The sequence below is a fragment of the Dreissena polymorpha genome, chromosome 9 (genome assembly GCF_020536995.1).
Source record: "Dreissena polymorpha isolate Duluth1 chromosome 9, UMN_Dpol_1.0, whole genome shotgun sequence".
NCBI classification, from domain to species: domain Eukaryota; kingdom Metazoa; phylum Mollusca; class Bivalvia; order Myida; family Dreissenidae; genus Dreissena; species Dreissena polymorpha.
In genome coordinates this window covers 88,264,796-88,292,071 of record NC_068363.1, presented here as the reverse complement: position 1 = coordinate 88,292,071, position 27,276 = coordinate 88,264,796, and the positions used below count along the sequence as shown (strand labels likewise).

General features: G+C 34.6%; 1 protein-coding gene across 1 annotated transcript in view; it reads left to right on the top strand.

The window, feature by feature from the left end:
* LOC127846244 (short transient receptor potential channel 7-like) overlaps positions 1-27,276 on the top strand; it is a 31,703-nt gene that overhangs the window by 1,384 nt on the left and 3,043 nt on the right. Inside the window, exons 2-17 of the mRNA XM_052377413.1 lie at positions 4,157-4,254; positions 5,925-6,083; positions 6,931-7,422; positions 14,177-14,353; positions 14,821-14,985; positions 16,741-16,898; positions 18,246-18,364; positions 19,303-19,442; positions 20,251-20,350; positions 20,780-20,931; positions 21,738-21,895; positions 22,585-22,783; positions 23,544-23,780; positions 24,094-24,246; positions 24,894-24,960; positions 26,015-26,227. Of these exons, the coding sequence (XP_052233373.1) occupies positions 4,157-4,254; positions 5,925-6,083; positions 6,931-7,422; positions 14,177-14,353; positions 14,821-14,985; positions 16,741-16,898; positions 18,246-18,364; positions 19,303-19,442; positions 20,251-20,350; positions 20,780-20,931; positions 21,738-21,895; positions 22,585-22,783; positions 23,544-23,780; positions 24,094-24,246; positions 24,894-24,960; positions 26,015-26,227 (2,787 nt within the window). The remainder of the gene's footprint in view (positions 1-4,156; positions 4,255-5,924; positions 6,084-6,930; positions 7,423-14,176; positions 14,354-14,820; positions 14,986-16,740; positions 16,899-18,245; positions 18,365-19,302; positions 19,443-20,250; positions 20,351-20,779; positions 20,932-21,737; positions 21,896-22,584; positions 22,784-23,543; positions 23,781-24,093; positions 24,247-24,893; positions 24,961-26,014; positions 26,228-27,276) is intronic.

Genomic DNA, 27,276 nt, shown 5'->3' with positions numbered 1-27,276 from the left:
ATTTCTCCAATCTATAATTACTACTTTCTGTTCTTGCATCCGTTTTTGGATCCGTTGCTTTAGAAAGATTCATTCGTTGGTGTTTAATAATTTTTCTCAACCATTTATATATATATAGCGGCGATTTCTCCTGTATTCTCAATTGCACGGTTGAAAACAACACAATATAATAGTGTAACGTGTGTTACGTGTGTTCTTATTCACAGTTCTCGTTTTAAAAAAAACTTGAACATATATATGTTTATATATATATTGGACTTATGTTCTCTGATGAACTGCTTTTTGAGATTAAAATGCCTTCGATGTCGCACTTAGTACTCAATATATCTCGTCACCTAATGGTTGTTCCGCTTTTGCCCCCCTTTGGAGTCCTGGTTAATTTAATATAAACACTTTCATCTAGATAAAATGTGGGTGTTGTTTTGATAAAGTGTATTCTTAGAGTTTCAATAACAATAAGTATTGTTAGTGTTGCTACACGAACTGATAGATTTGTTTATATTTAATAAGTTATGTTTAACTGTTTTTCATGTAAAAGAAGTCACAGTTTGATTGTTGGGGACATATCTATGGGATAGGTTGTGTGATTTTTTTAGTTATTTTTAAGTTTTTATATTTTGTAGTCAAATATAATTTAGTTGTGGAGATTCTAGGAAATTCAAAGCCAACCCAATTAGACTGATTGCATAATAAATAACCCACACACAAATGTATTGCAATAGGTTTTGCATCGACATCGGCATTAATGATGTTTGTATTTTTTTCACCAACATATGTTAATTTAGCACATAATCTACTTTCAAGATAATAGACCCATCTCAATCATCTGCAAAAAAAAACGTATGATTTTATTTTTTATTATTATTTTATTATTTTATTTATTATTAAACACAATTGTGTGTTTGCGCCTTAACTTATATTGTGTGCTCCATCTACATGCACACAATAATACCATAATCTAACAACCCAAATAACGGTTTTTATAAGACCTATATGTCAGATAAATGCCTCTTTTAATAAGCCACATTTGTTGTTCCCTACGGTAAATCTTGTGAGTTATTTTGCAAAGCTATTCACGAGTATCCAAAACTCACGTTTACAGAATTAAGATACTGCAAATGAATTTTCATTTTTATTGAGTATGTTCGGTTTCATATCAATCTATAGTTCAATCGAGGCATACTTGTTCTATAATCATAGATGGAAAGTCATATAAATAATAAAACCAAACTATGCTGATGTTTTGTTGATTAATTAAAGGTAAACTACTTAACTGGTATGATCTCTTATATACGCTCATTCAGTCTGTTATTGATGGTAAATTATAGTCCTTATTTCGATATTTATATACATTGTACTCAGATCAAATTGAGTGTTGAACATATGACTGGCATCTCATTTTTTTATTCCGTGTTTTTTGCAAGGAGCCACCGGTATGTGTTCATCGATACTGTTTCCATTATTCTTAAAGAACATTAAGTTTTTCTTACAAACTGATGTAATAATGGCTTTCTATTAATCAAGTAACAATTTTTATCATACGCTTTACCATGTTTCCCATGTAATACAACCATTACATATTTTTTATATTACACATGTGTAAGACAACATGTTTAAGCGTTTTCATTGGCTTTGTTTTCGTTCATTGACCAATCGCATTTTTTTATTTTGCTGAAATGACGTTGAAACGTCAAATGACGTCACGAAATGTGAACAATATTCGGGATTTATCATTATGTTTGCGGGAAGATTTATTTAATTTGCTCATTTAAAAGCATGTGATAAAAAAGATCTGACACTCGTTGTTATATAATACCATATTTTATTAAACTCGTCCAGAAAATTCGTTAGTAAGCTCGCCAAAGGCTCGCTTACTAACAAAATTCCTGAACTCGTTTAATAAAATATGATATGACAACTCGTGCCAGATCATATATATATCACCTTATTCGCTGACGACGCGGTATTAACCCATTTATGCCTAGCGTCTAGAATAAAGGCCTCGGCAAACAGCGTAGACCCAGATGAGCCGCCGCATGATGCGGCGTCTCATCAGGGTCTGCGCTGTTTGGTTAAAGGAATTTCCTTAAGAAATATTATAAATATAGAAATTAATATGCTAGACATCCCTAATTTGGGAAATAAATTGATCCAATTAAGAAGGATGGAGGAGTCCACTATGGCATAAATTGGTTAATTCAGAATCCGCAGAGGTATTACAAGCTTCCATGAATAATTTGCTTGAGCAACAACAGGCATTTACGGGTGAATGTCGTCAAAACCAAAATTGATAGCTTTTATAAAAGCAGATTATATATGGATACATTAGTGTGTATAACAATAATCCAATTTATATAATGAACATTTTGTATTATCTAGAACTACAAACGTGAAGCAGCGGCGCATATTTTACAAGGTACACATATTTGAGTCGCGTCTTGAGAAAACTGGGCATTATGCATGTGCGGACTGCACAGGCTAATCTGGGACGACACTTTCCGCTTTTATGGTATTTTTTGTTTAAAGGAAGTCTTTTCTACACAGTTAAGGCGGAAAGTGTCGTCCCAGATTAGTCTGTGGGGACTGCATAGGCTAATCTGGAACTACACTTAACGCACATGCATTAAGCCCAGTTTTCTCAGAACACGACTCATTTTTTCAGCCAAAGCGCTAAGGGCGATGTACTCTCTATTTAAAATGACGAAACCTTTGAATGAACCCATTAAACACATGTATAATCTGTTTGATTTATAACTTAATTTTCCTCCAAATGCACGAAAAGCAAGAGTCCAGAAAATATTATTTAAACGCCTTTCTCTTTTCTGTATTAAAGCATTTAGACTAAGAATCAATAAAACACATCTTTATGACAGTATATATTTTGTTATTTTGTACCAAATTGACATTCTGTATTCAATGTATAACTGCCTAAATAAATCAAAGCAATTTCGGATTAATAAATCAAAGCAATTTCGGATTAATAAATCAAAGCAATTTCGGATTAATAAATCAAAGCAATTTCGGATTTCATTTACTTTAATTTGCTAAACCAGAGCAAGCCTTCTCATACAATCCTTGCATTCGGCCGTGAAATCATATATTTGTTAAACAAAAAAAAACATGAACATAAACATAAACATTTATTGCATATTTGTAATGTCAGTTATTTTTGTTATTCTTTGGTAGGCGTTTTTATAATGATGTATGCTTTTTGCGTGTATGTATATTGCGTAAGCTGTTTATGCTTTTATCATATATATATATAGGATCTGGCACAAGTTGTCATATCATACCATAGTTTATTAAACGAGTTCAGGAATTTTGCTAGTAAGCGAGCCTTTGGCAGATCTTTTTTATCACATGCCTTTAAATGAGCAAATCTAATAAATATTTACGCAAACATAATGATAAATCCCGAATGTTGTTGACATTTCGTGACGTCATTTGACGTTGCAACGTCATTTCAGCAAAATAATAAAATGCGATTGGTAAATGAACGAAAACTTAGTCAATGAAAACGCTTAAAAAGTATATTACACATGTGTAAGATAAAAAATATGTAATCGTTTTATTACGTGGGAAACATGGTATGGCATGTGATAAATAAACTTTCTGATCTGTTATTGCGATCTTCGTCAGCGCTTGGTTTCAGCCATGGGGAATAACAAACAATTTTAAACAATTTAACGAATGATTTATCCTATATTTTTAAACGTATTTTTTAGATGCAAATGACTACATGCGGGTCAAGCTTTTAGTTTAATGAAGAAATATCAATTATCTTATTGTCTGCATTTTCAGCTATATAGACAAATGGTCTAGAGAAAAAATGCATCATGCGGGCCAGCTTTGACATGAATAATCATCTCTTCATTTTCAGTCCTCAAAACGAATGTCTTGATGAGAATGGCTTCATGTGGACCAAATTAAAATCAATTGATCGCAATCAACTGAATAACCTTTATTTTAAAATCCGAAAATCAAAGGACTAGATACAAATGTGTACGTGCGGACAAAACAGTCACCATATATAAAGCTATTACAGTCTTTTCTTTAATTCGAACCCGGAAAACCGAAGGTCTTTATGGAAATGGTTACATGCTGACCAGGCAAGCATCGCATTCAATCAATTATATGCATATTCTTCTGTTTTCAGCCCGGCAGAACGAAGGTCTAGATGGAAATGGCCACACACGGGCCAAGCGTCCAACGCCGCGTCTGGCGTTTGAAAACTCTAACGGCTCCCAGAGAAAGGTAAGCTTTTCTGCTCAGATGGTTTGCCGTTTACTGTTTAAAGTTCCCCATTTGAGGGCGGTACAATAACATTACAGTGTTCTGGGTAAACATGCTGCTTTCCTCATTGAAGGGAGTGCACATTTATAATATATAAGTATCTTTTCTTATTGTCGTAAACACGTTTTCGTGAATTTTGTTTAAAAGGTTTTTTCTATTGGAAAAGATTGTTTGTTTCTATTCATGACCGATTTCACGGCTGAGTCTGTACTATTTTAAGATGAACATTTAATCGACTTAGAGCAACTTAGAGCAAGTAATTTCCAGAGGTCAGGGGATATGAAAAAGTAACTTAATTGCTTAATTAGATCGTTCGCTCACGCAAGACGCTGTTACACCATAGAAATTTAATATTTGTGTGTTTTTAATTTGCACGACAGCACACGCCCAATTTGTCAACAGATGTTTTGCGGGAAACAACATTTTCATTCAATTTCCGATAACTGCACTTTTACGTTAAATCCATAAACACTGCATTTATTTGCTATTCTAATACAAGAGTGCAACACTCGTATATTGAAACATAGTACGGGCAAATGAATAATATTTACACATTTTTTAACTGATATCTTAACTTCTGTTTGGATCATTCACGTGTTCCTTTGTAGTTCCATTGAATATTTAAAATGGATGACTTTATAACAAAGCCATTAAACATAATAAGCAGTACATTATTTCAATGAACGGAATTTAAGGTATGTATCTAAACTTTTAGTATGACTATACCTTAAATGCTCTTAAACGTGATACAAACACTTTACGTAAACTTGTTTGTGTCAGTGAGATTTGACCTTTACACAGTAAAAGCTCACATTTGATTTCCTTTCTGCATTATTCTTCTTCATTGCATCACACGTTTTTTAAGAAGCTTCCCATATGTATGGGCCGTTCTCTGTGAAAAGGGGGTGTAATGCATGTGTGCAAAGTTTCGTCACATATTCGCCTGTGCAGTACGTCACTTTCCGCCTAAACTAGATTTTTGCTAAAAAGAGACTTTCTTAACACGAAAAATATCATAAAAGCGGAAAGTGTCGTCCCTGCCTAGCCTGTGCGCACTGCACATGCTCATCTGGGACGACACTTTACGCACATGCATGAAACCCCCTTTTCACAGAGCATGGCCCATATATTTCGAAACTAACTACTACCCTTTCGGGATAAAACCAATGGTCTATATTTACAGTTATTTATTTGCTATTCAGCCTGTCTAACACTGTGTGCATTACATATTTTAAACAGAATCGACAAGCATTTTCGATATGACTCACCATTCAGAAATATAGATGTTCGTTTAGCACGACCAGCTCAGTATTTGTTATGTATTCATCAAATTGACTGCATTTTCTATGTATTGGATACACATCTTAGATGAAATAAATAGGAAATAGAAAAAATACTTACCCGTAGTTATATAGTTTTAAAAATTAGTTTTAGATCAGAGTGAAAAGTTCGCCCATTTCAAATAAGCCTTGTTCATATTTATGTGATATTGTTTTGTTAGTTTCATATATAAGTATCATATAGTTTCATTGATAAATATTTTGGCTAGACAAAATATTATTCAAAAAACAAAATAACGCAACTAGCATTGAGATTAAATTCATCTAACGTTGTCATTAATTGCTTTGAAGCTATCTGATCTTGAGGAAGACTTCATCTACGCAGCGGAGTTCGGAGACATCCCAACGGTTCAAAGAATTCTCGAGGAGAATCCCTCCCTTAATGTGGACTTCAGCGACATTCTGGGACGAACACCCCTTCGCCTGGCGGTGGGCAACGAACACCTCGAGGTACTTTGAGTTCCAAAGTAATCTGTGAACGGTTATGAACTTGTTGCTGTCTATCACCAAGTAGTTTACGCAAGCCAATAGTTGCTTTAATAAATAACTAATAAATAAGTATACGTCTATTACTTCGAAAATCACCATAAGACACGCTACGCGTCAGTAAACCCATTTATGCCTAGCGTCTAGAAAACATGCCTTGGCAAACAGCGTAGACCCAGATGAGACGCCGCATGATGAGGCGTCTCATCAGGATCTGCGCTGTTTGCTTAAAGGAATTTCTGTAAGAAATATTCTAAATATAGAAATACATATACTAGACATCCCTTATTTTGGAAATAACTTGATCCAATTTAGAAGGATGGGAGAGTCCACTAGGCATAAATGGGTTAATCTAATAACTGGTGGTATGCATCACTCTGATAAAGGCTTATTACTTACGTGTTCAAAAGGCATAAACGCACGTAATGCGTTGCATTTAAATGAATGCGGTTGATTTTTACAAGTTATTTTGTATAAAAACGTTAACGGGATACAAACATTCTATTGTGTCGATGTGTTTTGCATTTTAGGTCAATTCATAAAATATTTTCGCATAATTAATTGTTTACGTATATTAAAAACGCCTCCTTTTTACATCGCGTACGTCTACCTATGTATGCAGATGTTACTATGGCAAGTGTATTAACATTTTACGGTTAAGTCGGTACTTGCTATATAGCTTTTGTTCTTCACAACACGTTATCTGTAAATTCCAGAACATCGCCAATAATTTTCTTTTGGCAGAAATGCGAAGGACATAAATCACGATGTCACTGTTTAATTAAATACCACATCGCTTTTTGTCAATAAGGTCGTAGAACAACTGTTAGACCGGAGCAATTTGGCCAACATTTACGAGGCGCTTCTTCAAGCCATCAGTTCCGGTCACGAACACATCGCTGAATCAATACTGAAACATCCCAAGTACCAGGGCATGAAAAAGGAACACAAACATTTTGGAGAGACCGACCATTTCTTTAACAATGCCAAAGAAGATTCGCCGTTTTCAGCCGACATCACGCCATTAATCTTGGCGGCAGAAAGGAACCAGTTTGAAATCGTACAGCTATTGTTGCTACGAGGAGAAACGATCAAAAAGCCCCATCATTACTACTGTAACTGTCAAGAGTGTAGCAATAAGTTAGAATTTGACCAGTTGAGGCTTGCAAAGACCAGATTGAACGCTTACAGGGGTTTGTGTAGTGGGGCGTACATTTCACTCTCAAGCAAAGACCCGATCCTGACCGCCTTTGAATTGGCACGGGAACTGCGTGGCGTTGCTAAGGTGGAGAAGTATTATAAGGTAGGTTTGTCACCAAAAGCAAAAGTATTCAATACGATGGCTGTATTTAAAGCATGTCTTTTATGTATTCAATGATATGATTTTCTAAGGTGTTGTGGTCTAAAAAGAGTGTTCTACTAGAAGCGTATGAAAACGCAAGGGAGATAGCTAGTTGCAATAATTCAACTCTAAGCTTTATAGCCCAATGGGCTGCTTAGAGTTGCAATGCGCTCTCTCTTGTCCATGGGTGCAAAATGTTATCAACAATGCAAGGGTTAAGGAACACTTAAACTGCAAGAACTTATTAAAGTGTACCTATCTAAACCACAAACTCATCCAAATGGTACCATCAACGCAAGAAATAATTGATTTAATTGACTTAGGTTTTGTTTTGTACGCTGTATCCGCCATATTGGAAAATTGACCCAATATTGGTTAGGTCGCAGTACACCAATATTTTGCACGTCGGGTTATGTGCTCCAGCCTATAAAGTCGATAACGATGTGGTATTCGATACAGAATACACTGTTACAAATTTAAACATAAACATGTCAGCGAGAAAAGTGTGTTGAAACATCGTCGTGTTTTTATAGGGTGCATGCAAAGGATAACATCCGAAGGTTGCCATTTTAGGTAAATTTAACATGTTTATGAAGTTTATTCATTATTTTCCTCAATTTGTCTCGAACGACGTCTGTTTAGTGAAGCGCACGGATTCGCTGCGCTGAACTGCACCCATGTTTATAAAGAGGTGCATATGGACTGCCAGAGCCGCCATAGCAAAAATTATCAAAGGCTCTGGAAGTCCGTTTATATGGACTAGGATGATAGCAGGTGTAAGAAGGCTGGAGATATACTGCGAGGCAGTATACTGTTTGTTATCTCTATTAATACAATGCAATAAGGCGACTGTTTAATAATTATAAACAAGTGCTCTGCTGATCGAGATAAGGTTTAATCCTTGTGGTATTTGCGATGGCATGGGCGCTTCGTGACACTCAAAGGTGGGGACGTTTTATGACGTGATGTCTTATCAGAAAAACGACAATGCAGTATGGCAACAAATCATTCTTAGTTCTTAGTGTTAATTGTATCTGCGATAAACTCAAAACGAAAATCATGGGTTTGCACATCGAAATGCGATGATTTACCAAAACATGTATAAAACAAAACCATAACAATCAGTATTCAAAACAATGCGATTATCAAATGAACTTTCCTTATATGATGGCAGGTTCGTAGCTCCTACTAAGACATTCGAGTATTGAACCTCTTTTATGCCTAATGGACCCTCCCATCCTTCTAAATTGGATCAATGTATTTCTAAAATTAGGGATGTCTAGTATATTTATTTCTATATTTAGAATATTTCTTACAGAAATTCCTTTAAGCAAACAGCGCAGACCCAGATGAGACGCTGCATCATTATTGTTCATAATGTCATTTCAACAATGTAACACTGACATACACATCAACATGTTAGCGCCGTCGGGTTAAAGTAAATTGAAACATGAATGTAAATGTATATTATTTGAATTAGCATACTTCAATCTTATTCAGTATAGTCTCTCCACTATTCGCAAGTGTTTTATGTACGGAATAACCTATAGCTTTGTTCCTAGTAGTTCATTTATTGAAAGACGTTTACGTGATATGTCATATTACAGATAGGTTATTCGGAATTATTCGAAAAGTCACGAAACAAAGAGAACGATGTACTATTAATAATTAGGCTGCGGCTGGTTTGGGCATCAAAAATCAATTTTTGGTTCATGAAAAGTGATGAATGGACATACTTTGGCATATAATTCGTACGCGCTTGTTGAAATATCTGTCTCTGCACCTGTAAAATAGTTCACTTCACGGCATTCCCTCGAAAGCAAATAAAATATCCTTGAATATAGCACGTACAGCAACCATATAAGTACAAATTTTCTCATTCTAAAAAAATAACAAGAATGTGCAGCGTTTATTTTACCTACAAGTTTTAGTATGTTGGTTACGGTATTGGCAGTATCGATTAGTTTTTGATAGATGTAGCTAAAAAATACTTTTGAATAGTTGATATTTAGAGCTCCAGAAAAGTATTGTTTTCGCCCATCATTTTTAGCTCTGCTGTTTTCGGAGCTGTGACCTTTAAAAAAATTGACAAGCTTTCATTTAGTAAAAAATGCACCCGCAGCCGAGCGTTGGCACCCGTTATGCGGTGCTCTTGTTAATTAATGTTATTGTTTTGGTTCAAACAAATATCATTTACAGATAATATTTTTAAAAAATTGTGTCAAACTCATAAAGATATTTCAAATTACCACGTGTACATACTTATATGCATTTCAATTTATAAAAATGTGTGTGCGTACTTAAATTTATTGTATCAACGGTTTTCTACTGTTTTATATTAGCTTTATATAATGTATAGGTCGTTCCTTTGTTTGTGTCATCGATAGGACACACAAGAAATTGATTCATAGTGCAGACGCATGTGCCAAATATTTTTTTCCGTTTGAGAAACTTGGCAAAAATGTATTTAATCTTGATTGTTTATGGCTTCTGTTATTGATTGTAAGTACAATGATTTTGTCATATACATTTTATAAGCGAATTTATGTTGCTTTCTAATAGCTTAACATGAATAAAAGTGCGTTTGTTTCGTTGACAAAACTAAAACATTGCCTTGATTTATGGCTCAGACACGCTTGCCAATCAAATGTGTATGTTCGGTAAATTTAGCATAAAATGTGTTTAATATACATTTATTGTGGTTTATTGATGAATGTTATACTACTATTGATTAAAATTAAAAGAGCACTTTTCATTGTCATCTTATCTAATAGACATGTGCCCGAACAAAATAATGTTAGAAGTAAAAAGAACGATGGCGAATTTTATGAAACATGCGATTGTAATTAGTTGGGTAAGTATGTAAAGTTTGAACTAAGGTCTACGTATTAATATGCAACAATACATTGCGTACAAATGATATGCATATCAGTGTAATAAACATCATTTACTTCCTATGAAACTGATACTTATTTAACATGGATATTGAATGTTCTACGAACTGGAATTGTAAATCTTAGGTGTATAACTTAAAGCAACCACTTCGTAGTAACAAGGCCATCGTGACAATCAACATCTGACTTTGAACAATAAATACCTTATTGATATTTTCTTGCTTCTATGTCACGAAACAAACTGTGGTATTGCTGATTATTACAAAAATTTGATGCTTAATCAATCATTAAATTTTGACCGGTGTTATATACTTTATTATCGGGATTTTTTTTCTATTCAAGAAGCTTGTGTAGCATGTGATTTGTAACGCTACTCAAATGTCATCAGGATCTGCAATCAAAATGAGAACAGTTCGGTGAATTATTGAAAAAGGTCCGTTTTAAATGTGTGTGAATGAAACTCGTATTATTCAAGAACTCGTCAATAAAAATAACTGGTAAATAAAAAAGGATTATTCGGTATTGATATCAAAATTCATTTAAAAACTAGCATTTAAATAAATGCATTAATTTTGTTTGAATGTCTGTGTCAGCAAATGATACGATATATCATAAGAGGTTGTATAATTTGTAGAGCGTTTCTTTGTGAAGTTCATCGGAAGGACAACAAATAATGCCCTGATTGATTATAGCCATTCCTGGATCGAACATGAATGTTCCAAAACGATTATGTGGTCAAAGACATTTTCGCTTCAGTCGTGATTGATTTTGGGCTTCAAGAGAAAGAAATGTGTTTGTACATTGACACGTTTGCGTGTAACAGTGATTCGTTTGGATTCGATTGGTCTTTGTTATATCTTTGCAGATGCTTTTTGCGTTGCACTTATAAAGAACCATAAATAATACACGTCATGAATTCGCTTTTAAGAATATTAACACATGTTTACTTTGCTTAATTTGTCCAGCATTTAAACATTTTATGAAACATACTCAGTCTGATAAATTATAGGTTTTCGGAAATATATATATATTTATTTATTTATTTATTTATTTATTTATTTAAATATATATATTGTGGGTGATAGATGAAACTGAAAAAATACCCTTACTATTTTATTCGCGTAGCTGTTGAAAGTTCTATAATCTGAACAAGTATCTGGACATGTCTTTTTAAATCCGTCTATTGAATGTAATTGTTTTGAATCAAACAAATATCCTTGTAAGTAAAGTTACATTTCCCTTTCGAAATGATAATTCACTTACCATTTGTTAATAAATACATACATTTCAATAAGTAAAAGTGTGCATGTGCGCTTATATTTATGTATGCCATGATATATATGATGTATAGGGTGTCCCTTTGTTTGGTTTATCGACAGGACACAATGCTTCGAATGGTAGTAAAGGCACGTTTGGCAAATAGATATTTCCGTTTGTGAAGTTTGGCGTCCATGTGTTTAATCTTGATTGGCAAAGGCGTCTGTTATTGATGACACTCGTAAGAACAATGATTTCCTAGTATTCATTTATCAGCGAAATGTTGCTTTCTCATATTTTTATAATGGATAAAAGAGTGCTCCTTCGTTTGGTTCGTCGAAAGGACACAACGATTGCCTTGATGCATTGTACAGACACTTGTGCCAAATGCATGTCTCTATTTTGGAAACTTGGCATTAAAGTTATATTATGCGCATTTTTCACTGTCGAATTGAGCTGAAAAGAATTTACCGGTCAAAAGAGTTAGTTAAAATGTGGTTACTGATCAGTTATCTACAACTCATCTTGCTACCAGTTGTTTATAAAAAAAAATATATATAATATACGATACTGTACTGTCCAGTCCTCTAAGCCGAAATGATCCGTAAAACAAAATTGTGTCTTTGTGTCGTATGAACGAATCTGCACTTAAACTTAATCTAGATTCACATCCTACATCGAATCATTTCTGTCGTCAGTTGTCAAAACGAAAGTACGATTGCTATGCATATGCATTATTTTTCTCTTTCTGGGATATTATTTTACTATGTTGATGCTGCATTAACAAATATAAGTGTGTATGAAGTGAAAACACCAAAAATAAACAACGGTTGTGATAGACACCTCATATACTGTTATATGCGAATAATATCACTTTAAATATGTGTATTGATCAAATTATTTAATACTTTTGTTATTGAATACATTTAAAACAACATATATTTCCGCATTTTCGTTCGATCCCACGCACATATGCATGAAAATAATATTGTAAGCGGTTATATAATTATGAAACTTAATATTCAATATACAATTCAGTATAATAAACGTCATTTACTTCCTTTAGAGTTGATGACATGTTTACATGAATTGAACTATGGTCGATAAACTGATATACTAGATCTATGGTGTATAACTTCCTTATTTTAAGAAACCCATTAAAAATATGACGTTGAACGAAAGGTATAGTCAAACAAAGTTCTCATTAATTTTAATTCTTTCGTATCTAGATGCCATTGTTCTCATCTTTGAAATTGCGAAGTACATGATAATTCAAATTCTCTGTTACAGTCATGTCGACTGCCTACAATTTATATTGCATGCTAATAAATGTTTGCTTGTTTCTATGGCGAGAAAAGAACTGCGGTATTACTGATTATGGCAGAGTTTTTGAGACTTATCAATGCTATAATCGAGTCGTGCTCTGCGAAAATGGGGTTTTAAGCATGTGCGTTAGTCCACACAGGCTAATCAAGGACGACACTTTCCGTCTAAACTGGATTTTAGCTAAGAAGAGACTCTCTGTAAACAAAAAAATCATAAAAGCGATAAGTGTAGTCCCTGAGTAGCCTGTGTGGACGACACTTTACGCATATGCATTAAACGCCCTTTGACAGAGCCTGGCCAAATTGTAAGCGATGTTATATACTTTATTTTTGGACTGTTTTCCATTCAAAGAAACTTGCATATCATTTAGATTTCAACTCTTCTGAACGGTCAGTATGATAAAAAAATGATTCCGGTTTTATGAATTCTTTTGACTGCATTCATTTAAGTTTACATACCAAAACAACTGTTAGTACAACTTCACCGTTAGGTGAAGATCTCATTTTTAAAATGCCAACAATTAACTGAAACATACTACTCAATATTTTATTTGTCAGAATGAAACCCTTATCCTTAACTAAAGAGTGAATATAAACAACCTTGTATATACCACAAGACGATTCGATAATCGTTTCCAAATCCATTTATACGCCAGCGGTTCAGTGAATATATGTATATGTATGCGGCAGCAAACGGCACGTAATAGCCTTTGACATTGTATGATTTGTAGGGCTTTTCTTTGTGGAGTTCATCGGCAGGACACCAATTAATTCGATGATTTATTAGAACCATTCCTTTACAGGACAAGAATGTGTTCAAACAACATTGTGTTTTTATATGTGTTCAGTCGTGATTGATTTTGGTTGCCGATTGAAAGATCTTTTTTCACTGAGACGCTTGCCTTCAATAGAGATATGTTGATATTATATTTATTTTAAGTACTTTGACGTTTATGTTGTTAGCACCGCACTAATAAAAAAAAAGTGAAAACACAATGAATAAAAATAAACTTGACGTGTATACGAATTCCCAAATGTTTTGATGAATATTTATATATGTTTGAATTGAACAATGTATCCTGCATTTTGAATTTCCATGTATACCGACCGACAAAGTGTGACATTTATAAAAAAAAGTTTTAAACAGATCAATATGTCTTTTGCAGGTAATCTTTTTAGTTATAAAAAAGAAAAAGTGAGGTATACAAATAATCTTATGTTTTTCCGTTTAATATTCAGACCGAGTATCTGGCGCTGGCAGAACAATTGAGCGTGTACGTAGTACAACTCCTCGACAAAGTTCGGGGCCATGATGAATTGGAAATCCTCATCAATAAAACTGGACGTGACAGCGAGACAGAGTCATACTCGCAGCTGGCGAGATTGAAACTTGCGATTCAGTACAATGAAAAGAAGGTAAATTAATAAGAATGAAAAAAAATCGTAATTGCGTTGTTGTTATATAGTGTTCGCCTAGCGACCGAGAGGTCACGGTTTCAATGCCCACTGGGGAAAAAATCTTTAGATCTCTCCTTAAAAACGTACAATCCGCGAAAACGTTTTAACATGATATCTCTCATACGTTTCAATAACTATAATTGTTAATAAATGAATCTTTGCTTTGACTTAGAACAAGGCAGCAATTGCAGATTGTATTAATAAACAAAATGATATGCATTTACAAGAATGGGTACCGTTACCAATATTACGCACTATTTGAAGAACGAGTGTGCTATTTTATAAGTAAATTATTACATTATCTACATATGAAATATGTCTTTTACCGTTATTTGATTGAACGTGAAGTGTTTCAAAAGCTTACGGTATGTTTACAAGAACAATAATCATTCTCTTAATAACTGAAATGTATTCACCCTTTTCAGTTCGTTGCCCATTCCAGCTGTCAGCAAAAGCTTGTCAGCATTTGGTACTCGGATTTCAGAGCCTTAGAGAGGTCTAACTGGTTTTTCCGCATAATGATCGTCTCCCTCATTACATTGGCGTACCCTGTCATGTGCTTCTTGTACATATTTGCCCCAAAATCAAAGGTAAGTTTCCTCGAGCTAGTTATGTCCACCCTCCACGCATTACTTGTTTGCCATCAATCTCTCTGTTTATTCACGATAAAACATTGTGAGTTATGGTTATAACACGTTTTTTTACTATTGGTTTGTCTTTATTGGATATTTTTGTACATACATCTAAGACAGCTCTCCTAATATAATTTAACTATATTCCGACAAAAACATATAGTTTAAACATGTACTTCAACACAACGATCCCGTTCACGTCAAACAAATTACACCATTATTGTAAATTTGCAATTCTTAAAATAAAATGGGCAATCTTCTTATGACTTGCGCGCTTCATAATAATAGTGATATTAGACAGGCACACTTTAAATAGATTTATTTTAATTGACGCGATAGAAGTTTTATAAGTTGTACGTCTTAGTCGTACAATCTAGCTTATTTTTTTACCTTTAACTTTTCTTTTTACATGTGACCCAACATACAGGAACTGCAAACTGTTTTTAATCCTTTGAGCCATTTTATCAAACAGTTTAAGTAAATCTTCAGCTGAGAGAAACCTTATTTTAAAATGCGGACCTTCATTTATGGTAAGGTACCAATTACCAAACAGTTTGACACAAAACACGTGTAGTAGACTTGCCACGCACATTCACAGCAAACACAGAACTTAAAACAATAGGTTCCACCGCCTTGAAACGGATAATCCAAGTCATTGAGGGGTAAAATGATTTTAAAAACCTCCAAACGTCACAATGGTCGCAGAGTAATACACAAAGCTTTTATTTGTATTTAATGTTTTGCTTCACATTCCAATTATAGGGTAGTACTACCAAATGCATTGAAATGTAATTACCATTTAAAAACTTATGGTTGCTTACGAGACCAACAGAATTTAGACTTTTTGAGGCACGATGAAAAGAAACTAACGCAATTTTGCTGTTGTCTCAGACACATGACTAGGGTTTTCTATTCCCATTACGATGATGAACATTTTGTTCCCACATTCAATTTTGACCCAGTCAATCTGCTTGTAAACATCCACGAAAGAAATTTTTAAATAAAATAAAATGGACAAAAATTTAAGCACATTGGTAGTGTATTTAACCCATTTTTGCCTAGCGTCTAGAAAAAAGGCATTGGCAAATAAAGAAATAAATATACTCGACATCCCTAATTTTGAAAATAAATTGATCCAATTTAGAAGTATGGGAGAGTCAACTAGGCATAAATGGGTTAATTTCCTTACGATTAAATAACTTTCCGTACTCACATCGACTTACAACACCTTGCGACACAAACAACGTGTTCGTTTATTCTTTGTCGTTTAAAATTTAAATCAAAATAAAGTTTATTTTTACAATTATTTATCAGGCATGTATGTGTTGTATTTGTATTACAGGTGAGTTTCGTCCGTCTATATTAATACATGAAACATGCTTTCAAACACCCCCACTATTAATTGAGTCATGTTCTGAGAAAACTCGGCATAATGCATGTGCGTAAAGTGTTGTCCCAGATTAGCCTGTGCAGTCCGCACAGGCTAATCAGGGACGACACTTTCCGCTTAAACTAGATTTTTCGGTAAAAAGGGACTTCCTTTAAACGAAAAATACCATTAAAGCGTTAAATGTCGTCCCTGATAAGCCTGTGTAGACTGCATAGGCTTATCTGGGACGACAATGTACGTACATGCATTTTGCCCAATTTTCACAGAACAAGAAACAATTTATAAAATAAACAATACAGTAATGGTACCCATATTGGTTTCAGATTGGTAGCTTTCTGCGGTACCCTTGCATAAAGTTCATCGGTCACACAGTGTCCTTCTTGGCCTTCCTCGTCATGCTGTTGACGTCAAGCATGGCGGAAAACCCGTCGTCCAAAGTTCCGTTGTCCAATTTCACAACACAGTACAAATACTACAGAGAGTAAGTATCACGCGCTTATAAGAATTACGTTTTCGGAAAGTAAAACAGAAATTAACTTAATTATTTAATACTTTCTGGTGGTTTATAGAGAAATATCAGTGAATTAAAACTGATAATTTCACTGTTTCAAACAGTGAAAATTAACAGTGAAAATTATCGATAATTGTCGCTGTTTACTGTGAAATGACGTAAAAAAAAATTACGAAATGACGTCATTATCCCAGCGAAATTCTTATGTTTAACTCTTTAATAATGTATATTTACTGTGAAAAAAAAGCATACAATGAAAAGACATTTTTTTTTAATCGGGGGAATATCGATGCGCCACCTGAAAATATATTTTTTCTATGATCACTCTTGAATTAAAATCGATATTCCAGCGAATCCAACAAATATATCCTATATGTTTTGTTTTGTATGCTTTTGTTGACCTCTTCATTTTGGATATCGCATTTTGTTCTTTCGTCCCACATTAACCCATTTATGCCTAGTGGACTCTCCTATCCTTCTAAATTGGATCAGTTTATTTCCAAAATTAGGAATGTCTAGTATATTTATTTCTATATTTTAAATATTTCTTACAGAAATTCCTTTAAGCAAACAGCGCAGACCCTGATGAGACGCCGCATCATGCGGCGTCTCATCATGGTCTTCGCTGTTTGCCAAGACCTTTTCTAGACGCTAGGCATACATGGGTTAAGTCTCTTTCGATTATGTGCAGATTGCGTATCGCATGCCCCTAGGTAATATAAGCAGTGGCTGATATGTGATAATAACACGTGTCAGTACACATATGATCAACACCCCATTTGTGAAGGGGTTCAGATAAAGAATGATTAATCTATGCCCGATGCATGTTCCAATAACTTATATTGGTCAGTCTCACAAATATAACATAATATTCCATTTATACGTAGATTAACAAATTATTGTCAAAAAATCAATTCCAGAAGTTCTTTTCGCGACGAAGGTCGTTTTTTGTGCGTATGGTACACAGAGTCTCATAGAAGTTGATATCTACAAAAATATATTTCATAATTATATAATAATCTATTAGATTCTTGGATAATTTATTATATGAGCCGTGCTCTGTGAAAATGGGGTTAATGCATGTGCGTATAGTGTCTTCCCAGATTAGGGACGACAATTTCCTCTTTTATGATATTTTCTGTTGGGGAAAAGAAACGCTCTTCTGAGCAAACATCCAGTTTAGACGGAAAGCGTCGTCCCTGATTAGCCTGTGCGGACTGCACAGGCAACTCTGGGACGACACTTTACGCACATGCATTCAACCCCCTTTTCACAGAGCACGGCTCATATATAATAATTGTGTTGTTGTTTTTCCAGAAACTACCAGAACTTTTCAAAGTTTCGTCTTCACGAAAACCAGCTTCTGCCAAATGACTTCAAACTGAGGTCGTTTAGTCCGCAGATCATTAATGTCGTGCTTTCAGTGTGGATTATTGGTGCGTACCAGTAGTTTCCATTTATTTTATGCTTTCCGGTGGTGTATAGAAAAATATCGGTGAATTAAAACTGATAATTCACTGTTTCAAAAAGTGAAAATGAACAGTGAAAATTATCGATAATGTTCACTGTTTTACTGTAAAATTACGTCATTTTTTAACGAAATGACGTCATTATTCCAGCGAAATATTTAAGCTTAACTCGTTAACAATATAAATAAATGGTTAAAAATGCGTGAAATAAAAAGAAAATTTGTTGGATTTCCTTGGAATATCGATTTTAATTCACTCGTGATCATAGAAAAAAAAATTATATGATCACGAATGAGTTAAAATCGATATTCTACCGAATCCAATAAATATCCTCTATTTCTCTGAGTATACTAGAACCAGTTCATAAATGGACGTTGATGTAAATACACGATCTGCAATTCCGTTCAATTTCCAATGTGTTTTCACTCACTGATTTTAAACAAACAGACACGACTTTTAAACGTCCGTGTTTACTTTGTAATTTACTTTTTTTTTAAATTCATAGACAATATTTAATTTCACTTATTCTGTTTTCGAAATACATATTTTATAACCACCCGAATATGACGTTTAGTGAAAATTAAGTACTACACAGTGGGTGGTTATACAGCTTTCTCTCATCGTCATGTCCTTAACCCATTTATACCTAGCGTCTAGAAAAAAGCCTTCGCAAACAGCGTTGATCCAGATGAGACGCCGCATGATGCGGCGTCTCATCAGGGTCTGCGATGTTTGCTTAAAGTAATTTCTGTAAGAAATATTCTAAATATAGAAATAAATACACTAGAAATCCCGAATTTTGGAAATAAATTGATTCAATTTAGAAGGATGGGAGAGTCCACAAGGCATGAATGGGTTAAAGTGCATATTATATGTAATACCCCTATTTGTTCAAATTGTTTCAGGCATGCTGTGGCAAGAGCTTAAACAGGTCTACAGCGAGGGCATCTATAATTATTTCGACGCTTTGTACAACTACCTTGACTTCACCGTATTGACCATTTACATTACATCATTTACTCTCAGATTCCTAACGCTTATGAAGGTAATGTACGACGATTTAAATTTTACTGACCATTTATAGTATAAGAAACAATACATTAAGATTCCTAACGCTTATGAAATTATGTACGACGATTTAAATTTTACTCAAAGTTTATAGTATACAATACAATACATTAAGATTCCTGACGCTTATGAAATTATGTAAGACGATTTAAATTTTACTCAACGTTTATAGTATACAAAACAATACATTAAGATTCCTAACGCTTATGAAATTATGTACGACGATTTAAGTTTTATTCAACGTTTATAGTATACAAAACAATACATTAAGATTCCTAACGCTTATGAAATTATGTACGACGATTTAAGTTTTATTCAACGTTTATAGTTAACAAAACAATACTCTTAGAGTCCTAACGCTTATAAAATTAAATTATAATCTAGGATTTAAATTTACCTCAACGTTTATAGTATACAAACAATACTCTCAGATTCCCCTCGCTTATGAAATTATGTACGACTAATTACATTTACAGGTTATGTTTGGGTCTTGTATTGACAGTGTATTCATATTGTTTTTATTTTGTGCGAGGGGATACTATAAAAAGTAAAGGCGCAGCCTACCTAGATTATTTTTTGTAATTGTTTTTTATTTTTTTATTTTTTTTTTATTTTTAAATTCTGATGTTTTAAAATACTAGTAAAAAGATATAGAAGGCTCTAGAGAAGAAAATTATATCAAATGAATCTCAGCTATAATTTGCTTATGCGTGTGACTAAATCCTAATTAAGAAAAGAGACACATATCTACGAAGCATATTTTATCATTATGAACTTACTTTAAGGTGAAAGAGGCACTTAAGTATTTCGAGGACGTGAATAGTTGGGAGAAGCTAAAGGTCCGAGATGATCACGCGGAAGAAGAATTTTACTGGCTCGTAGCAGGTACGATCAAAATGTTTCTTTCAAATAGGAAACTTCTCATGGGGATATAGAAGGCAATATATTTATATTGCCTACGCTTTTTTATGTTCGTATGTAGATTATGTTGCCATATTAATTGTGAGTTCGAGTCTACAGTAGCTTAATACTATGGGGAAATTTGCAAATGTAGATTCTTGTCGACCAATTCCGGTGTTTTGTTAAAGGATAGTAATGTACGCTACGCTATGGAATAAGGGTGTGCATACGCTTTGCTGGCTGTCATTGGTTGCTGTCACGTGTTATTTTCGTCACGTGTTTTGTCGTCACGCGTTATTGTCGTCACGTGTTATTGTCGTCACGTGGTATTGTCGTCACGCGTTATTGTCGTCACGTGTTGATGCTGTCACGTGTTATTGCTGTCACGTGTTATTGTCGTCAAGTGTTTTGCAGATCGTCTGTACTGGGACAAGTGGGATCCTCACATCATCGCAGAGGGACTGTTCGCGATTGCAAACGTGATGAGCATCGCGCGTCTCTCCTACATCTTTCCTGCCAACGAGCTGTTTGGCCCAATGCAGATTTCTGTTGCCAAAATAATTACGGTATAGATTGTGTTAACACAAAGGTCACACTTTATTAAGTTAATGTTATCAGGTTATACAAAGAGATTTTCATGTTACCGTACACGATTATTTTTATTTACAAATATTTGATATTTTTAGTTTTCATAGGCTACAGACCACTCTCGTGGCGTTTTTTTTTTGTTAAACGATGGCGTCAACACTTAATAATACAAAAAATATGTATCGAAACTATAAAGTTAAGCAAGAATATTTGCTTTCTTAAAAACCAGGTGATAAAATGTTTAACCCGTTATCATTTAGCACTTTAATGAGATATAACCTTTTCACCATATGATGATTTGAATATGTCCCGGAAATAAGGCTAAAGGCTAGCTTACTAAAAATGTTTAGATAGATGAAAGTATATTAAACTTCTATTGCTATTTGATAAAAAAAAATCTTTATTGAACGAAATAAACGAGGGTTTTATTTTACTTTTCAATAAATCTTAAATAAATAAAGTTTGAGCAAGACACATATGCAAACGTATAAAATTCCATTTTGGTCGTAAGTGTTTTATTTGTACAGTAAATATCGTCTTTGTGTTGTAATTTAAGTCGGCACTTATGCAAATTATGCGTAATTTATCCCGACAGTTTATACACAAAATACATATAGAAAAAAATATGTTCATCTTAAATAAAGCATGCAGTATTTATACCTTAAAACAGCGATGAAACTATTATTGTCATGTTCATTTTTGTTTGTTTCCTATGATCTGACAATGTGATAAGATTCCGTTGGTATACTTACATGAGCATATTTGCAATAAAAATGATTTTCAGGATGTTCTGAAGTTTGGTGCAATTTTCACGGTATTCTTCGTGGCGTTTTTTGTCGGTTTACATAACCTATACTGGTACTACCCGAAGGAAGTCCGTGGGGAAGTTGAATTGGTTCCCACCCATAATTTGACAACAAAGGCGGAGGAAAACTTCGGAATGTATGAACTTGTATTTCATCCCATATTGTTCACCCAATATTTTTTAAATACCATATAAAGGATTTATGTTTATGATATAAGACACATATTCAACTTAAGAAATATCGTGTTTCAACGTGCTTTTAAATTGTTATGTGTTGCTTTCGATCGCATATAGTCACCAAGCCACCGGCTACCTCAGATAAGTATGTTACAAGAAGTACTAAATGCACCACCTTAAATCAGTACTCTTAACGAAAAGCATATTTTTCCATCCTTATAAAACATTCCGGACCGTGTTACGGCCTCTATTTCTAAGGGGGTTGATGGCGCCGGCCCAGTCATAGTGGTCAAACAATTTAGCCCATTTGTACAATGTTGACATAGCGAGATGAACATGCATACATATATGCAAATTGTACCAAATGGGACAATTCATTTGAGTTTTGGGAAAACCTGACTTAATGCATGTGCGTTGAATGTCGTCCTATATTAATTTGTGTAGTCCACACAGGCTAATCAGGGACGACAACTTCCGCTTTTATGGTATTTATTGTTTAAAGAAAATCTCTTTTTAGAGTTAAGACGGAAAGTGTCGTCCCTGATTAGCCTGTGTGGACTGCTAAGGCTAATCTGAAACGACACTAAACGCATATGCAGTAAGCCCCGTTGTCATAGAGCGAGGCTTTAAACTTTATACTAATTTCCAGCCCTCATATAACCTTCCGCACGGTGTTCTGGTCGTTGTTTGGTCGCGGGGAGCCAGAGGCAGTTGAGGTTAAACAGTTCGACCACATCTTCACGGAGACCATTGGCTACTGGATCTTTGGCGTATATAATGTCTGTTCCGTCATCGTGCTTCTCAATATGCTCATCGCCATGATGTCCCGCTCGTTTGAATTGATCCAGGTAAGTCCAATGGGATTGAGTATCTTTCAGGGAATAAGGAGCTTTATATATTCCGGAAGTGTCGCCCGAGATAAGCATATGCGGACCGTACAGGCGAATCAGGAACAACACTTCCGCTTTTGTGATATTGTTCGTTAAAAAGAAGTCTTTTTTATTTAAAAAAAATCCAGTATATGCGGAAAGTATCTGATAAGCCTGTGCGGACTTCACTCGCTAATATGGGGCGACACTGCACGCACATGAAATAAGCCCAGATTTCGCATTGTTTATCGTATGCTTGAAACAGAAATCCAGAAAATGGCTTACTGAAAGCAGTATTAGCAGCGAAATCGTTTCGTAGCGAGCATAACTCATTAAAATCCGTGTTAAAATCTGTGCGAATATAGAATTTCGGTGAATTTGTTTCGTCAAAATAATGTTTGAGAATGTGATGCCTATGGAGTAAATAAGTCGAAAAGAGCTGTATAATATGTTTGTTTGTTTTCTCATTTAATTTACCATGTTTGACATTAACATAAACAACATTTACATTTTCATACATAACACATTGGTAATATAATATAACATATATGGATCATTCGTTCAGAATTGTTTTTAGATTTTCAAAAGAGAAATATGTTAGCATCTAACCTTCTTAACGTAGGAATTGAAAATACCTTCCACACACACGAAAAAAGAGATATAGCAAATTTACGATGTTTTTGAAATTTTAGACGTGTTTTTCTTACTTTTGAATTATTTATGTGTAACTTCATACTAGGGTGAAGCCGACACAGAATGGAAATTCGCCCGAACTAAGCTGTACATGGAGTACATTAAAGAGGGCTCGACGCTACCCGTGCCGTTTAACGTCATACCGTCGGTTAAAACGTTCTTTAACATCATCAAGTTCCTGTTCCGGTGTTGTTTCCCCTCTGAAGATGGTGACGTCAATGTGGCGCATCCTGGACGAGTTGTCGACCTGGAAATGTTTCCTATGCCAACTAACAATCAAAAGGTATCAGTTTGCACCAAGAGAATTTGTTCCTGTATTTATATAAATTACGTCAACTCCATTGATATTGATAGAATGTATAGCAACATGATTCCTAGATTCCGGTAGAATTAAATTGAACTGTTTGTTCTAACATCAGGTAACATAACCTTAAACAGTCGCCAATGTAGATTGCTGAAGTTGTTGTTTGTGACACCTACACTTGTGGTTATTCCTTCTTTTCAATAGACGATAAACAAATTGTTCAACTAGTCGAGATAGCGTTGTTAACACGTTCTTGCACCATATCCCCTCATATTGACGCATTATTTTGTAGAACTCAACTTTAAGACCGCGCTCATGGGACCAACAAGAACAGCAGCTTCCTGGTCAGGGCATCAAACATTTCCAGGAGAAATTGCACACCACCAATGGGTTTGTTCGAAACGACTCGGACCCTAATATATATTCAGAGAAGTTAACATATAAGGTACAGTGTGCGCTATAGGTGAAGACCCAGAAAACAACATTAGATAACTGTTTATGAAATGTTCGGGTTGACACATTTTTTTATCGAACCAAGCTACTGAGAAACGTTTTCATTTAATGTCATAAGAAAGGAGAAATAGAATAGAAATTGTCAAGAACTCTTAACAGCAAGAAGAGCGAGAGGCCCACATAATAAGAGAATATTGTATTCCAAATAGATTCATCACTCAAAGAGAAATTGTACAAAAGTAGTGCGGTGTTAACTCGAGTTAGGGTTAGGGTTAGAGGGTTCAGGTTAGGGTAATGGTTAAGGTAGGGTTAGGTTAGGGTTAAGGGTTAAGGGTTAGGGTTAGGGTTAGGAATCTTTGTAAAAAAAATCTTTACTGAATCAATCCTCATTTAATTGATGTGTAATATCTATTTGGTATCTGTTATTAGTGTCGCATCTATCTGGAAAATAATGCAACCCCACATATGTGTATGTTTGAAAATGTAGGCAGAAAGTCAAGGTGTGAAATTGTTGAGATAACAGACAATGTGTTTACAGACACAAAAATACACATTAGTAGTAGTAGTAGACGTGTTGTTCTTGTGACGTAAGAGCTTGTCGTATCAAATCTTGCCTAACGAGTTTTGTTTATCTTGCAGCGTGTAATGAAGAGGATAGTTAAACGATATATATTCGACGAGCAGCGGGAAAGTGATGCCAATGATGGTAAATATACATGAACATAACCCAATGTAAAATATATGTATTATGTTATGAGAAATGTCAATTCAATTTTCTTTTTTTTTGTACCAACATTATATGTGACTGAAATAGTCACTTGATTATTCTACAGAAACAAAACGGCCCTTTGTTCAGAAAAAAAACAATAGATAGACACTTGAACCGACCTGCCGATTTTAAAGCATTATTGTCCCCTACCGTTTCACCGTAAGGGACTTATTGTTTGCGCTCTGTGTGTCCGTCAGTCCGTCTGTCTGTCACACTTTTTTGGATCCTGCGATGACTTTAAAAGCTCTAAATATTTTTTCATGAAACTTGAAAAATGGATAGATGGCAGTAAGGACATTATGCACGTCATTTCATTTTGTTCCAACGTAAAAAAATATGGTCGCTATAGCAACAAATAGATTAGAAATACTGCTGAAAATGGTGTTTTTTCTGGATCCTGCGATAACTATAAAAGTTCTTTATATTTTTTCATGAAACTTGAAACATGAATAGATGGCAATATGGACATTATGCACGTTATTTCATTTTGTTCCTACGTCAAAAATTCTGGTTGCTATGGCAACAAATAGACTAGAAATACTGCTGAAAATGGTGTTGTTTTTTTCTGGATCCTGCGATAACTTAAAAAAATCTTCATATTTTTTCATGAAACTTGACACATGGATAGATGGCAATATTGACATTATTCACGTTATTTCATTTTATTTCTACGTCAAAAATTCTGGTTGCTATGGCAACAAATGGACTAGAAATACTGCTGAAAATTGTGTTTTTTTCTGGATCCTTCGATGACTTTAAAAGTTCTTCATATTTTTTCATGAAACTTAAAACATGGATAGACGGCAATATGGACATTATGCACGTCATTTCATTTTGTTCCTACGACAAAAATTCTGGTAGCTATAGCAACAAATTAAAAAGAAAAAAGAAAAAAATCTGACAATGGTGGAATTTCTGACAATGGTGGAGCCGGTAGGGGACATGTATTGCTTGGCAATTGTCTTCTTTTATTTACTCTATTTTTTTCCAGATTTTGATGAAATCAAACAAGACATCTCCAGCTTCCGGTATGAGATGTTGAACCATATATCCGTGCGGCAGATGGAGACCACCGACAACCGAGAACGCTTGGACCGCATGTACCTTAAGATGGACACCATTGTGGAACAGCAAGGGCACATATTGCGGTTGCTAGGAGATCGCGCGCATGCGCACGAAGACGTTAAAAAAGAAGCAAACATTGGTAATCCCAATGCAGCCGACGACATAGGCGCTCATGTTTGTTCAATGCAGTTTGATACGTATACAACAACTTCAACTGGTTATTCCCCATGGTGTTCATTATCATAAAATTGTAACAGCAATGGTTAAATATATTGTTCATGTTTCATTATTTAGCTTCACTAAGAGATATTTCTACCTAAACATTTATCTTATAACTCATGCATTTGTAGTCGCATCAATTAGCAACCAAACAAAAAACTTAAACTCAATAATGTAAATAAGATGGGAGGGATTTATATGTATAGTCTACCAGTTTCAGTAGAGACTAGTTGATATGTTTAATGCTGATTAATATCGTTCTGCATGTGAAATATCAAGTAAAAGCAGCCTCGTCATACGTCGAAATTGTAATCAATTTACATTTTTTCATGTGCGTTGCAAGAATACAGTATTTGCAATACGTATGCCTCATACACGTGTGGTACATAATATATAATGTGATCGGAGGTATCATATTACATAGTATGCTTGCTATTATTGCCCCATACCGGTTTCACCGGAGGGGAGTTATGGTTTGCGCTCTGTGTGTCCGTCTGTCCCTCAGTCCGTCAGTCTGTCACAATTTTCTGGATCCTGCGATAACTTTAAAAGTTCTTCATATTTTTTCATGAAACTTGAAATATGGACGGATGACAATATCGAAATAATGCACGTCATTTGATTTTGTTCCTATGTCAAGAATTCTGGTTGCTAAGGCAACAAATAGACTAGAAATACTGCTGAATATGGTGGATCTTGCACACTTTTCTGGATCCTGCGATAACTTTAAAAGTTCTTCATATTTGTTCATGAAACATGAAACATGAATAGATGGCAATATGGAAATTATGCAAGTCATTTATTTTTCTTCCTACGTCAAAAATTATGGTTGCTATGGCGAAAAATATAAAAAAAAATCGCAATTAGGTGGTGCCGGTAGGGGACATATATTGCTTGGCAATAGGCGTGTTGTACTTGGTTTAATGCATACCATCTTAAAATTAATTTTTACGCTGATTGTCTTTTTCT